Source organism: Lissotriton helveticus, chromosome 7 (genome assembly GCF_964261635.1).
Source record: "Lissotriton helveticus chromosome 7, aLisHel1.1, whole genome shotgun sequence".
Lineage (NCBI taxonomy): Eukaryota > Metazoa > Chordata > Amphibia > Caudata > Salamandridae > Lissotriton > Lissotriton helveticus.
In genome coordinates this window covers 1,153,769,343-1,153,784,531 of record NC_136068.1, presented here as the reverse complement: position 1 = coordinate 1,153,784,531, position 15,189 = coordinate 1,153,769,343, and the positions used below count along the sequence as shown (strand labels likewise).

General features: G+C 41.8%; 1 protein-coding gene across 1 annotated transcript in view; it reads right to left on the bottom strand.

Moving 5' to 3' along the window:
• LOC144770057 (ATP-binding cassette sub-family A member 10-like) overlaps positions 1-15,189 on the bottom strand; it is a 1,719,125-nt gene that overhangs the window by 1,156,702 nt on the left and 547,234 nt on the right. Inside the window, exon 15 of the mRNA XM_078654288.1 lies at positions 6,218-6,356. Coding sequence (XP_078510414.1) covers positions 6,218-6,356 — 139 coding nt within the window. The remainder of the gene's footprint in view (positions 1-6,217; positions 6,357-15,189) is intronic.

Genomic DNA, 15,189 nt, shown 5'->3' with positions numbered 1-15,189 from the left:
GATTCCGGGGGCAGTAAGAGTTATTTGTTTTTCAATGCTGTTTTATTTCCGTGGCACGTATTTATATATTTATTAACATGCCGGTTCTCAGTAAAGTACATGTCAAAGGCTAAGAAAAGTAGGTTATTGCAGTGAACTATATTAATAATGGCAAACCCTTGTTTTTCAATGCTGCTGTGAGTGTGCAGTGAGTGCAAAGTAGTGAGTGCAGAGTGAGTGTGCAGAGTAGTGAGTGCAGAGTGAGTGTTCAGAGTGCAGAGTAGTGTGTGCAGAGTAGTGAGTAGTGAGTGCAGAGTGAGTGTGCAGAGTAGTGAGTGCAGAGTGAATGTGCAGAGTAGTGAGTGCAGAGTGAGTGTGCAGAGTAGTGAGTGCAGAGTAGTGAGTGCAGAGTAGTGAGTGCAGAGTAGTGAGTGCAGAGTAGTGAGTAGTGAGTGCAGAGTGCAGAGTAGTGAGTGCAGAGTGAGTGTGCAGAGTAGTGAGTGCAGAGTCAGTGTTCACAGTGCAGAGTAGTGAGTGCAGAGTGAGTGTGCAGAGTAGTGAGTGCAGAGTGAGTGTGCAGAGTAGTGAGTGCAGAGTGAGTGTGCAGAGTAGTGAGTGCAGAGTGAGTGTTCAGAGTGCAGAGGGGTGAGTGCAGAGTAGTGAGTGCAGAGTAGTGAGTGCAGAGTAGTGAGTGCAGAGTAGTGAGTGCAGAGTAGTGAGTAGTGAGTGCAGAGTGCAGAGTAGTGAGTGCAGAGTGAGTGTGCAGAGTAGTGATTGCAAAGTGAGTGTTCACAGTGCAGAGTAGTGAGTGCAGAGTAGTGAGTGCAGAGTGAGTGTGCGGAGTAGTGAGTGCAGAGTGAGTGTGCAGAGTAGTGAGTGCAGAGTGAGTGTGCAGAGTAGTGAGTGCAGAGTGAGTGTTCAGAGTGCAGAGTGGTGAGTGCAGAGTGAGTGTGCAGAGTAGTGAGTGCAGAGTGAGTGTGCAGAGTAGTGAGTAGTGAGTGCAGAGTAGTGAGTGCATAGTAGTGAGTGCAGAGTGAGTGTGCAGAGTAGTGAGTAGTGAGTGCAGAGTAGTGAGTGCAGAGTAGTGAGTGCAGAGTAGTGAGTGCAGAGTGAGTGTGCAGAGTAGTGAGTGAAGAGTGAGTGTGCAGAGTAGTGAGTAGTGAGTGCAGAGTAGTGAGTAGTGAGTGCCGAGTAGTGAGTGCCGAGTAGTGAGTGCAGAGTAGTGAGTGCAGAGTAGTGAGTGCAGAGTAGTGAGTGCAAAGTAGTGAGTAGTGGGTGCAGAGTAGTGAGTAGTGAGTGCAGAGTAGTGAGTAGTGAGGGCAGAGTAGTGAGTAGTGAGTGCAGAGTGCAGAGTAGTGAGTGCAGAGTAGTGAGTAGTGAGTAGAGTAGTAAGTAGTGAGTAGTGAGTAGAGTAGTGAATAGTGAGTAGAGTAGTGAGTAGAGTAGTAGGTAGAGTAGTGAGTAGTGAGTAGAGTAGTGAGTAGAGTAGTGAGTAGTGAGTGCAGAGTAGTGAGTAGAGTAGTGAGTAGTGAGTACAGAGTAGTGAGTAGTGAGTGCAGAGTAGTGAGTAGAGTAGTAAGTAGTGAGTAGTGAGTAGAGTAGTGAGTAGAGTGGTGAGTAGTGAGTAGAGTAGTGAGTAGAGTAGTGAGTAGTGAGTGCAGAGTAGTGAGTAGTGAGAAGTGAGTAGTGAGTAGAGTAGTGAGTAGTGAGTGCAGAGTAGTGAGTGCAGAGTAGTGAGTAGTGAGTAGAGTAGTGAGTAGAGTAGTGAGTAGAGTAGTGAGTAGTGAGTAGAGTAGTGAGTAGAGTAGTGAGTAGATTAGTGAGTAGAGTAGTGAGTAGTGAGTAGAGTAGTGAGTAGAGTAGTGATTAGTGAGTAGAGTAGTGAGTAGAGTAGTGAGTAGTGAGTAGAGTAATGAGTAGTGAGTAGAGTAGAGTAGTGATTAGAGTAGTGAGTGCAGAGTAGTGAGTAGTGAGTAGAGTAGTGAGTAGTGTAGTGAGTAGTGAGTAGAGTAGTGAGTAGAGTAGTGAGTAGAGTAGTGAGTCGAGTAGTGAGTAGTGAGTAGAGTAGTGAGTAGAGTAGTGAGTAGTGAGTAGAGTAGTGAGTAGAGTAGTGAGTAGAGTAGTGAGTAGTGAGTAGTGAGTAGAGTAGTGAGTAGAGTAGTGAGTAGTGAGTAGTGAGTAGTGAGTAGTGAGTAGAGTAGTGAGTAGTGAGTAGAGTAGTGAGTAGTGAGTAGAGTAGTGAGTAGAGTAGTGAGTAGAGTAGTGAGTAGTGGGTAGAGTAGTGAGTAGAGTAGTGAGTAGAGTAGTGAGTAGAGTAGTGAGTAGTGAGTAGAGTAGTGAGTAGTGAGTAGAGTAGTAAGTAGTGAGTAGAGTAGTGAGTAGTGAGTAGAGTAGTGAGTAGTGAGTGCAGAGTAGTGAGTAGAGTAGTGAGTGCAGAGTAGTGAGTAGTGAGTGCAGAGTAGTGAGTGCAGAGTAGTGAGTAGTGAGTAGAGTAGTGGTTCAAGGTTCAAGGTTCAAAAGACCTTTATTCGAATTTCTTAAAATTCATAAAAGTACCGATCAGAATAACAACACACAATAATAATATATATACATACAAATGAAAAATATAACATATGGCATTAGATTCCATACAGTGACAATACAATATGCCTCAATTAATTTAAACTAAGTTCCCATTGTAGCACAGATAAAACTAGTTGTTATGTTCAGGGATTTTCCATCATTTTACGTGCTTGTATAGCCAATCTTAAAAAAGAAGTCATACGGAAAGTTAATTCATCACTGTCCAGAGTAATTAGCATACAATATGAGTTTTTAAGTGACAGTGGTCTGAATTTTTTAAAATACGGAGTTAAAAACCATTTGATAAATTTGAGATAAAATTTACAAAAAAATAAAAAGTGCAAATCATCCTGTATGCTCACTCCATCACAAGGACATAAAATAGAGTCAGCACTATGGCAATGTCCCAATGGAAAAGACAACATAAATTTTACAGTGCCAGCCCTTAAACGGAACAGTAATGATCGCTCCCACCCAGTCATAGGCAGGGAGAGATAGGGCGGCAAACTCTGACTACACAGTCCATTTCCTAAGTATTTGCTGACACTTGATTTTTGTGATTCGCTTCTTATCCTTTCACTATTATAAAAGGCGTATAGTGCATATTTGTAGAATAGTGAGTAGTGAGTAGAGTAGTGAGTAGTGAGTAGAGTAGTGAGGAGAGAAGTGAGTAGTAAGTAGTGAGTAGAGTAGTGAGTAGAGTAGTGAGTGCAGAGTAGTGAGTAGTGAGTAGAGTAGTGAGTAGAGTAGTGAATGCAGAGTAGTGAGTAGTGAGTAGAGTAGTGAGTAGAGTAGTGAGTAGTGAGTAGAGTAGTGAGTAGAGTAGTGAGTAGAGTAGTGAGTAGTAAGTAGTGAGTAGAGTAGTGAATAGTGAGTAGAGTAGTGAGTAGTGAGTGCAGAGTAGTGAGTAGTGAGTACAGAGTAGTGAGTAGAGTAGTGAGTAGAGTAGTGAGTAGAGTAGTGAGTAGTGAGTAGTAAGTAGTGAGTAGAGTAGTGAGTAGAGTAGTGAGTGCAGCGTAGTGAGTAGAGTAGTGAGTAGAGTAGTGAGTAGTGAGTGCAGAGTAGTGAGTAGTGAGTGCAGAGTAGTGAGTAGTGAGTGCAGAGTAGTGAGTGCAGAGTAGTGAGTAGAGTAGTGAGTAGTAAGTTGAGCAGTGAGTGCAGAGTAGTGAGTAGTGAGTGCAGAGTAGGGAGTGCAGAGTAGTGACTAGTGAGTGCAGAGTAGTGAGTAGTGAGTGCAGAGTAGTGAGTAATGAGTGCAGAGGAGTGAGTGGCTGGCCCTGTTTCTAGCTCAAGCGGCACCGGCACCTGTAGTCTAAAGATAATACCTCTGCCTCAAGTGAAGTACTCTGGTACCCAAGGATGACCAGCAAACAATATTATTCACAACATTGCTTACTATTCAGCAACATTTGACAGTTTGCAAATCATCTTTATAAAACAATTTGATAACAAATTAATGCAACACATTGTAATATACAATGCCAATAGCTCAAACTTTAATGCTGCTAGACCTATTGCATTGTAAATGCTTGTTTTATATATTTATCGACTATACACCTTTTTAGTGGACCAGTGTCAGGATATCCCAACTGTGGGAGGAAAACCTGTGCCAGCTCTGCTTTATGAGGATGAGACAGTTCTGATTGTGTGTACTGTCAATTGACTACATCACTTATTAGATTGTTTTGTCAACTTCATAGAAAATATGGATTTGAAAACACATTTTTCCAGATCACATACTATGATGGTTGGCCCAAACAATGTTAATTAAGGCCGAAAAACACGATTAACAACCAACCCATTAGTAGAGTTGCTGAGTTTCGAAATTGGGGTATTCTAGTGTACTCTCAGCTGAATTCTCACACTTTGATTAATAACAATATTCAATCTTTCCACAAAGTGGCTCATAGTCTAGGTGATTTTTTCAGACGTATGGGGCGAATCCATATTAAGTTGACTATTGAAATTTGCAAAGCTAAATATATTCTGACAGTCAGCTTTTGGTACGAGATTTGGGGCCAAAAGCCTTGTATATCCATTCAAGTGGCAGAAAATACATTTCCGAGAAGGGTACTGAAGATCCCTCAAAATGTCCCTACAGAGATCGCTCATGAGGATTTGGGAATGGGTTATATTTCAGACCTCATTCAAATCAGCTTTCAGTATGGTTAAAAGGCGAGCTTAACTTTAATAGAAGCATTCCAAGGGATTGTATGGGTTTGGAACTAATGCGCTGCATACCTTGGTTGAACTATGTTATGTGCACATTTGGCAATCTTGGTAGACCTGATCTTTTCTTTGACCCAGATTGCACCACTAAAGCATACATGTTGAGGATCATATGTCTATTTTTCACCAAGGTGCATCAAAAAAAGGGAAGCCTTGGCGCTGACTAAGAGCTCACTGACCCAATACTTACTGGTGAAATCAATGAATAATATCGAATTTTTATTAGACGTTAGACATGCCCCTTTATCATAGAAGACTTCTGACTTATTTTCGATTTCATTTGTTCCCATAGCTTTTGTTAAGATGGCACAAATCCTCTGAGGAGATGATCACAGAAAAAGAGGACATGCACTTATAGAGCGACACATGCATTTACATACACAGACACAAACCATATGTGCATATTCAGAGACACAAACATACAGTTAAATCCAATTTGTTGCTTTTGTTTTGAAATATAAGTTCTCACTCCTTGACTGATAATTTTGGATTTGGGCATGGAGATAGTTGAATGTAAAAGGCTTACAAAAAAGCCGACAGGTAAGTAATTGGGTTCATGGATGAATGGATAAGTGAACGGAAATTGGAATGGAAAAATGAACACAAGGGGGCATATTATCAAGGGGGTTTATCTCCGCTTTTTTGGCTTTAAAAGCCAAGAAAGCGGAGATAAAATTATCTCCCTATTACCAAGCTGTCGCTAACACCAGTTAGTGACAGCTAATAGGAGATAGCGACCATCTTGGGCCCCGCTTTGCATGTCAGTGATATTTATCACTAATGACATGCAAAGTGGGCGTGCCAAGATGTTAGCGACTGGAAACAGTCGCTAACATCGCTATCTCCTATTACCAACTTTTGGAGATATTCGCGCTAAGCGCGAATATCTCCAAAAGCTAACACCTGCCCTGAGCAGTTCTTCACCATGTTATCCAATGGGAGGTGGATAACATGGCTAAGAGCATTTGCTCGATAATGCATGAATATCGCTGACTTTTCAGCGATATTCATGCATTGCGGCCGTTTTTTATCGCATTTGCGATAAACCTTGCTAATAGCAAGGTTTATCTGCAATAAAAATCGCCGATGTGCGGCGATAATTTTTGTCTCTAAACAAGTTAGAGACAAAAATTATCGCTAGTTGTTGGTAATATGCCCCAAGGTTTGATAGCTGTTAGAGTATAGCTAGATAAATGTGTGGGTGAAAGCATGAATGACCGAATTGGTTCAACGAGTGAGTGTATGTATTGCAACACTAATGTTGGTGGCCACACCCGCCACTGCGCTCAGTTGTTTATCAAAGCACTCACACATTCATCCACCCTTGCACCCATGCGCTCACTCAGGCATCTTCTACAATTGTCCATATGGCAATTCTTCAGCAAGAAGATAGACACTTAACATGCATCAAGCATTTTTAATTAAGAAATCAGTTATTGCCCACCTGCCAGGATATCTGCCTCGTCCATGAACTGGGTGCTGAATAGTGTCACTCGGCCAGCCTTGCGCTCTTTCAGAAGGGTCCACACATGATGTCGAGAGCAGGGATCAAGGCCAGCGGTTGGCTCATCAAGGAACAAGACCTGTATTAAATACAGTATGAGAAATATTGCTTCAACATATGTTTAACCAGATACTTGATTGTTATAAATTCACCGGTAAATTAAGTAAAAGAAATGTATCACACTATTTCAGGTAAGTTCACAATGAATAATGGACTTCCTTTCACCCTTCCAACGCCACTTGCTGACTACGAAACATTCATCATACATTGATCACTATTGTAGCAATGAAGAACTTAAAGACAAATGCAGGTATGAAATGTAGTCAAATTATTCTCAGTGACAAATGTATTTTCTTCATTTACACTCAGACAAAATCTTACATAAGATGTATACTTATCTGTCTTAATATATATGCTTAAAATAATTTGGTTCAAAACTACCTCAAACCCTATCTGAAACATGGAGACATGAGCAATGTAGTTGTGGGTGTAAACAAAGAAGAGTTTATGAACAGAATCAAAATGAGGATTTGAAAAAAGATGACATATTCACATACTGAGGTGATCTGAACGTGTCTCATTAAGGACCTATTGCACCAAAATAGGAGTCTTCAAAGTGTACCTGGTCCATTACAGTGTGGTGGTTTTCTATATGACCGGTTACCAGAGAAAAGAAGCAATTAGTTTTCACCGAACTTAAAACATACATAGAACCTTTTAAGTTCTAGTCCCAAGCACTGCCAAGGGTTAACCTCCACAATATTTGTCCCTTTTGATAAATGCCAATAAATTAATAAAATGCCACAAAATGGAATAAACCTTTAGTTTTTCACTGGTTAGCCGGTGGCATTTCATTTAAAACAGAGGGTATCTGATGACAAGACAGCATACTCATTTTGGGGACACTCATTATCTTCCAGGGCTGATGGGGAGAAAGGCAATGGAGGCTAGTAATCATGGCCATGTGACTTTTGTACAATTGTAAAAGAATAACAGTGTGTACCTCTACATCACTTGATTGCAAGGAGCGCTGCTGGGCTGCATTGCCTAAGTAGCTACCTTTGGAATCCAGATGGCTGGGTTTGGAGAACTGGGTTATTTAGAACCCAGCGGTGCCAGGGGACACACCCGAAATCTCCGGATTCACCTGTCTCAGAATTACAGAAACGCGGCAACTTCTTGGTGACGTCAAAGATCGGATTTATTGGCTGCAACCAGTAACAGAGGTCCACGAAGTACAATGGCTGTATATTCGTAGGAGACTGCTCAATCTTACAAAGCGCGTCATCCCTTTTATACCAAATATTGTGCTTCAGGCAAACATTTCTTATTTACAGTTGACCAATCCCATGTGTACACGACAAAATTATTGCATGACAAACCCGCATTTCATTGTCCGGCCCACCATCAATTACCCGGACAGGCCCAACACTCTTCATCAGATAAATCGGACGGACCCCTAATAAAAACGGACACCTCCTCATCGTAAACAGGTCATAAAGAAAGGAGCAGAGACAGGTGTGAGTCAGATAAGACATAGTTGTGTGCAATAAAGGTTTTATGATGTCCTGTGCCTTGATCCTCAATCTCGACCAGCTACTGGGAAAGGAACTGGCCTAACAGGTTTGGCTTCGGGCAACGGAGTTAGCTTGCCCAGGTCACACAGAAGTCAGTTAAAGGTGTACGTGTCCCAAGGACTCGTTTGGCCTTAGTCATCGGCCTATGTGAGGGCAACCACAAAATGGCTGCCGTACACAAAATGGAACCCAAGAGTTCAGAACGGAATCCCTGATTTCATGGTGATCTCGTCACTCGAACATGACGAAAATACTCGTACATATTATACTCGCCATTTTCGGTCTGCTGATACCAAAATCGTCATGATACGACGACATTTATGAAACGGGTTCAGAATTCACGTAACCTCAGGTTTCAAATCACTGATACCATTCAAACCACTGTTTCTGATCAAAGTATACATATAAGCAGTTGAGTAATGGGCAAATTTGTAAAGCAAAATACAACTACACAGAGTGCATTCTGCACCTACCCATCTTATCCTTGTGTCTTTAATTCACTTCTGCATTGAATTCCACAAAGAAAAAATATTCTTGCAAAGCACCTCAAGTTACTAATAAATAAAATACGTATTTCTGTGATTTAGAAAGCAGAAATGATCGACCAATCATGGTTTTTAAGTGCTACTGTGATATCTGGAGAATAAGGAAGGTGAGATGAATTCTCTAAGTCATTGGGCATGTATGTTTTATTTAAATGTGTAAATTATTTAGTTTCCAAACCCAAGCAATTCATGAAAATGCTCCTTGCAGTTGGAAGTCTGTTTCTCATGCTTAACATCATTTCACAACTAGGTAATAATATGAAGACGTAAATTACACACAAGGGATTGGGGGTGGGCATGGCAATGCATGGTTTACCGGTAAAGTGTAAGAACACTCACATACAAGTACGTCTGTGGGTTTTAATAAACTCATATCTCACTCTTTCCAATCCTGGAAATGATTACAGACTTACTCCCGTCAAAGGCAGGTTTAAATCAATTTCACTTGTGGTAAAGGGAATGGAACACCATACTTCGTAGGTTTTGGACACCATGTAATTTTACACCAATGGAAATGCCAGCAGACAGACAAAATTAGGATTTCGTAAAACCTCGCCCAAAGAACATCTGGACAGCTGTGACAGGCACGCCTCTCCAAACCTACTCCTTGATAGTTCTGAGAAAAGCAGAAGATTGTATGTTTGCATCATGTTGGCATTCAACGTCATAGACTGTGGACGCAACTTTACTTCCTTCCTAAGTAAGTTGGGCCCTGACATCAGAATAGAGAACGTTTATGTAAAGACATCAGACTGCAGCACAACCTTCCAGCTACAACAATGCAGTAGTTCAGAGTTGCAAAGCAGTTGCAGCATCTACAAATAGCTTTAGCTGTCTAGAAGGCACCCTGTCATCAATTTCTGAAAAAGGTATAGAATAAATAAGTACAGAGAGAGAGAGAGAGAGAGAGAGTGGGCTACAGGTCTGCCCCATTCAGGCATTGGCTTTCAAGTGTTCCCCATGCTTTGCCATTGTTTTGACGTTCTGCCCATCAAGGCCATGGCATTTTAAGGTTGGTTACACTGTCCTATCTGTGTTCACAATAGGTTTTGTTCGTGGTGCACCAAGTAGTCCTTTTGTTAGACAGATATGGCATGATGGGCATCTAAAGATTAAGAGCTTTGTGTGTTCAGTATTTAATTTGCAGGCACAATGATTTTTTATTGCAGATTTATGAATTTTTGATTAGAGTTGGTGTGTGTTAAAAATTGGGTTCCTGGTTGACTGGGATGGAAGCCTTGGCAAAATAGCAGCCACAATTCTTGTCAGTGTAAGCCACAAACACACCCTAAATTAACCTATGCTCACCCTCTAGTAGCTTGGTACAGAGCAGCCAGGCTTAACTTAAAAGGCAATGCGTAAAGTATGTGTGCAACGCTTCAAAAAGTAAAACAGTGAAAACACGACACAAACAAGATAAAACAAGACCAAAATGACAAAAATCCAATATGTAGAACTTGAGATAAGAATTTTTAAAGATTAGAATGCAAAATAGCGCTTCGAAGTAATAAGCGCTTATATGGGCTGTCCGGTCGTGCCGGAACACGACAAGGTCAAAAGTTTATGCTGACCATGATTGAGCACAGACAGGAAATAGGGACAGAGTGAGGCCTGTTGAGCAAAAGTACCTTAATACTGGTTGCATTGACCAAGATGCGGAATCCTGCCCAGCGATGTGTCGGTGTCAGTCCCGCAGTCGAGGTGCTGTGTTGATTTCCCCCACACAGTAGGGGTGATGCATTGATTTTCTCCTTGCAACAGTAGCGATGCATCGGCTCCAAAGGCGGTGTGCTTGTTCCGAGATGCAACAGTTCTGAAGGCGATGCTCCGGGTTTCTCCATGCAGTAGAAGTGATGTATTAATCTTCTCCAAGTAGTAGCTGTGGTGCTTTGGTTCCAAAGCGGTGGTACCATCTGCGCTATGCTGGTTTGAGGGCGATGAATCAGTCCTGTTCCCACAACAGCAGTGATGTGTCAATTCCATTCTCGCAACAGAGGATGCATCGATTCCACTGAAGCAAGCACCTTAGGCCCACTTCCAATGGTCCAGGTGCAGAAGCAGGGTAGCTGGCAGTATTTTATGCCCCTGAGACTTCAGATCAGGAGCCCAGTCAGTTAGCCCCTGGAGTCACTCTGAGTTCAAGTGGTTTAGGTCAAGTCTTGAACACCCAGGCAAGAGAGAGCAGCAGGCAACAGGGCAACACAGCAAGGCAGCAGTACTTGCAGAGCAGCAGTATGGCAGTTTTTTTTATGAAGGCAGTTCTTCTTCCTGGCCGAGTGTTTGCAGGTCCAGAAGTGTACTGGAGTGGTGGTGTCAGAGGTTCAGTGCTTATACCTAGTTTTGCCTTTGAAGTGGGGGACACATCAAAGAAAGGTCTTTGAAGTGCATGGAGATCCATCCTTCTAGCCCTGGTGCCTGACTCACTACAGGGGGGAATGCTGCCATTTCTGTGGGGACAGAACACAGCCTATTCAGGATTAAGTGTGATGCTGTGCCCAGCTCCTCCCTCCCTTCTTCCCAGGATGGTTCATCAAGTCACATCTAAGCTCCCATTGTGTGTGGCTTCTTAGAGGGAATACCCAAAGCCCAGCTGTCATTCACGCCAGACAAGTGATCAGAGACAGGAAGCAGGCACCAAATGGCTAAGAGCAGGAAAATTCACTACCAGGACATGTAAAACCTAAAAGGACACGTCCTACATTTTCATTACATAGCACCCTGCCCTATGCGTGTACCTAGGGCCTACCGTAGGGTTGATTTACATGTAATAAAAAGGGAGTTTAAGGTTTGGCAAGGGTATTTAAATGTCTTCATAAAAATGATGGAATGCACACCATTTTGACATGGATTCCTTTAGGGGATGCTCTTTTGGCAAAGATATTGCGTGCAGACTTGTTTGTGCTTTACTCCAACAGCACACCAATGAAGAATGCAAAATAAGTGTAACGTAAATATGTTCCACCCACATCGCACAGCAAAGAAAGTGCAGAGAAACCTCTTTCTCAAATGATTCATTTTTTTAATTTTTAATATTTTGTTTTTCCGTATTCTATTCTGCAAATTAATCACAATATGTTTCATTTTTTCACTTAAAACAACGTGAATCCCATATTTTTCACATGCTGGTGACATCCCACTCCAGGCCTTATTCACCAGCATGTGGGGTTCTGCAGCCACAGGCAGCCTTTATCAAAAAGTATACCCAATGCATTTTGGGCTCACAAACAGCCCTTCCTCAGGGGTAGCTGTAAAGTTGAAAACAGAGCAACGATGTGACTTATATTTTGGAACTGTTATATAATCAATATATTTATATCCCATTGTGCTCAGTACAATTCCTATCTGTTTATCCCTGGTTTTCTATTGTCCCATCATTATTCCACCTAAGCCTGCGACAAAACGTAAAAGCAGCATGTAAAAAGTACAGCTATACATCCTCCAAATCATACGTCCCAGTTTTCCCCAGCCAAATAAGGTTCACTGAAAGAATATCGATGTAAAAAATAAAGAAGTAAAAAATATTGATAAAAAAATATAGAATGCAAAAGTATGGACTCCCTATATTTAAACAGGTAAGTACAAAAATATTGAGAAAAAAATATTGATGTAAAAAATATAGTTGTACAATATATATATATATATATATATATTCACTGAAAAAACCATAGGTTATAGACCATATATAGTTAGGAATTAGCATTTACAAAACCTTGAAAATTCACTGAAAAAACCATAGGTTATAGACCATATATAGTTAGGAATTAGCATTTAAAAAACCTTATTTTACTCACACAAAACCATTGAAATTCCATATATAGTTAGTTGCACTAACTATATATCGCGCACCTGCAATCCACTGCTGATCATGTCACATATTACATCATTCATGACATGGTCAGTGACATCACTGATGACATCACTGATGACATCTCAAATGACATCACTGATGAGATCACTGATGACATCATCCAGTGACTGTGTGTTTCTGTAAAGTTTAAATATGTTTTACATATTGAAGAATGAGTAGATGTATAAGTGTCTGGACGAAGGATTTAGTAGGTGCATGACTGAATGTATGAGTGAGTGATTAAATGTGTCTCACTGAGTGCATGGGTTAGTGACTAAACTGTCTTAATTTGTGCATCATTATGTCTGTTGTTCTGTAAACTGCTGCATGTGTTGATCAGTAGCTATATGATTAACTATATGGGTTATTGATTGATTGTCTAAGTATTTGTATGGGAGACTGAGTGTGTGTGTGGCTGGCTGGGAGGTGTGTGACTCTGTGCAGATCAATGTGTACTTGTATCAATGATTGTATAAGAAAGTAAGTATGTGTTAGTATATGTTTGAAAATGTAAGGTGCTCTATGTTTAACTGTATAGACAAAAAAAATGGAAGTGTGATTGATTCTTTACAGGACTGACTAGGTGTGTGAGTAACTCCATGGATGAGTGGCAGAGTGTGAGTGTCTGTATAGGTGTATGAGTGCATATGATAGTGTTGTAAAGATGAGTGATTGTATGTATGAATGATTGTATGGGTGAATGAGTGAATGTGTGTGTAGACGTAGGAATCAGTGAGTACGTATGTAGTAACTAGTATTGGTGTGTCAATGGTTTCAAAAATTATACTCTGTATTTAACACTGGGTGAAACAGAGGTTATATTAAAATGTGAGGAGATGCATTGTATTGTCACATGAATGATATCATCAGTGATGTGGTCATTGATGTCAAATGAGATGTCATCAGTGATCTCATCAGTGATGTCATTTGAGATGTCATCAGTGATGTCATCAGTGATGTCATTTGAGATGTCATCAGTGATGTCATCAGTGATGTCACTGACCATGTCATGAATGATGTAATATGTGACATGATCAGCAGTGGATTGCAGGTGCGCGATATATAGTTAGTGCAACTAACTATATATGGAATTTCAATGGTTTTGTGTGAGTAAAATAAGGTTTTTTAAATGCTAATTCCTAACTATATATGGTCTATAACCTATGGTTTTTTCAGTGAATTTTCAAGGTTTTGTAAATGCTAATTCCTAACTATATATGGTCTATAACCTATGGTTTTTTCAGTGAATTTCAATGGTTTTTTAATAGCAAATATCATAAGCTGTCGAATGTCAAGTACGTGGTAAGTGAAAACATTTTCGTGTTTATGCACACTGATCTGCTTTGAATGCTGCCCCCCCCCCTCCCCCTCATTTCTATTAGGAGTACTCTCTCTTTGCAGATAGTGAAGGGTAGTTAACGCAGGCCTTTGCCCCCGTTGTAATCCGTCGTGCCTGCTTCTCTCTCCATTTGATTGATTGTTATCCAAGCTAGCTCAATCGATCGAGCATGAAACTCATGCACTTTGATGGTTCAAAGTTTTGAGGAGTGCTTGTAACACTGTCTGAAGCCTATTTGCACTTGCTTCAGCTTCACTATTCTCAAAGTAAGTGGGGTCTGTTTGAGGACGTGACTGCATTTGTAAACAATGTGATGCGGTGCCACCCTGAACCGCTTGACGGAGGCCCCCGAGGGACGGTGTGATGGCGCGGACTCGGAGGGGGCGATTGGCTCCGGCCCCTTCCCCAAGTCGTGTTCTCCTGGTGTGGCCTGAGATCGCCCCCGACATAGGTGGCCGGCTCCCGGGATCAAGCGGAACTTTTTGCCTTTTGGTAACTCTTCCATTCTTGACCTTGTCCCACAATCCGTTTCACCTAAAGACACGCTGTAGTGGGGCGCCCCTTTACCATTTCAGTTGCCATTCCGCCCGCTTTTGCTACACTGTGCCTCTTCCGCTATTCAGCTGTTTACCGCCCGCTCTTTCGACTACAGCGTCTCGCTCACCATGTAGTTGAGTTGCTCCCGCTCTTGCGGTGCAGCGATAGGCGGCTGCCACAGGACTCTCAAAATGGCGGCCGGCTCTTCAGATTTGGGCGTGGTCCACTAAAATGGCCCTGCGACACATTGGAACTCGGACGCTTGTTTGCTAGAGCTTGGGCTCCATTCTCGAAAGCGTCCCCTCAGCCTTGAAAATTCTACAAAAGTCTTGGGGGCCCCCGACTCCCGCAGGCTTCTGGTGGGGAGCGACTAGCATGATTCCTCGTGGAATGGCCACGACGGAGCTACGAAATGGTGGTGCTCTCATGCTAACGCCAGCTTCAGTCTGAAACATCCAGAAACACTGTAGACTACCAATTCGATCAGTTCCGGTAGCGCCCCAAAGTGACCCGGTAGAGAAGAACTTGCCCTCCCCTCTTTGACTGATGGTTCTTGTTGCCTGTCCCTTCTGTTGTCATTTAACAGAACTATTTAGCCTACTGAAAAGGGTTGTGTTCCGACCGCTGGTTGGTGGAGACATTTTGACTATATTCTGGACCTGCGTTGTCGCGTAATGCGTCATATGACGCGCCGCGTTAGCGCATCCGGAAGTGATCCGGGGCGCGGCGCGCAGCGCGTAACGTAAGCATAACAGGTCATGTGACTTGTTAATAAAACTTTTCATTGGTTCATTTTACTTTTCTTATTGTAATGATGAAAGGCTTGGTCATATGACCTAAAAATTATGCTTTTTATTACTTTCGAACATTATTTTTTCTTAAACATATATTATAATGTTCCAGGCTAATGTACTTTCCCGGAAAATTTACAACTGTCCTGCAAGTAAAATATATTCCTTTCTCGAGAAAAAGGGCGTTTCTTCGTCCCATGACGGAGCCGTTGAGCAAAAGAGGGTCGGCCTGCTGTCTTAGTCGCCGATACGCCTGAATATGAGATTCTTATCGAT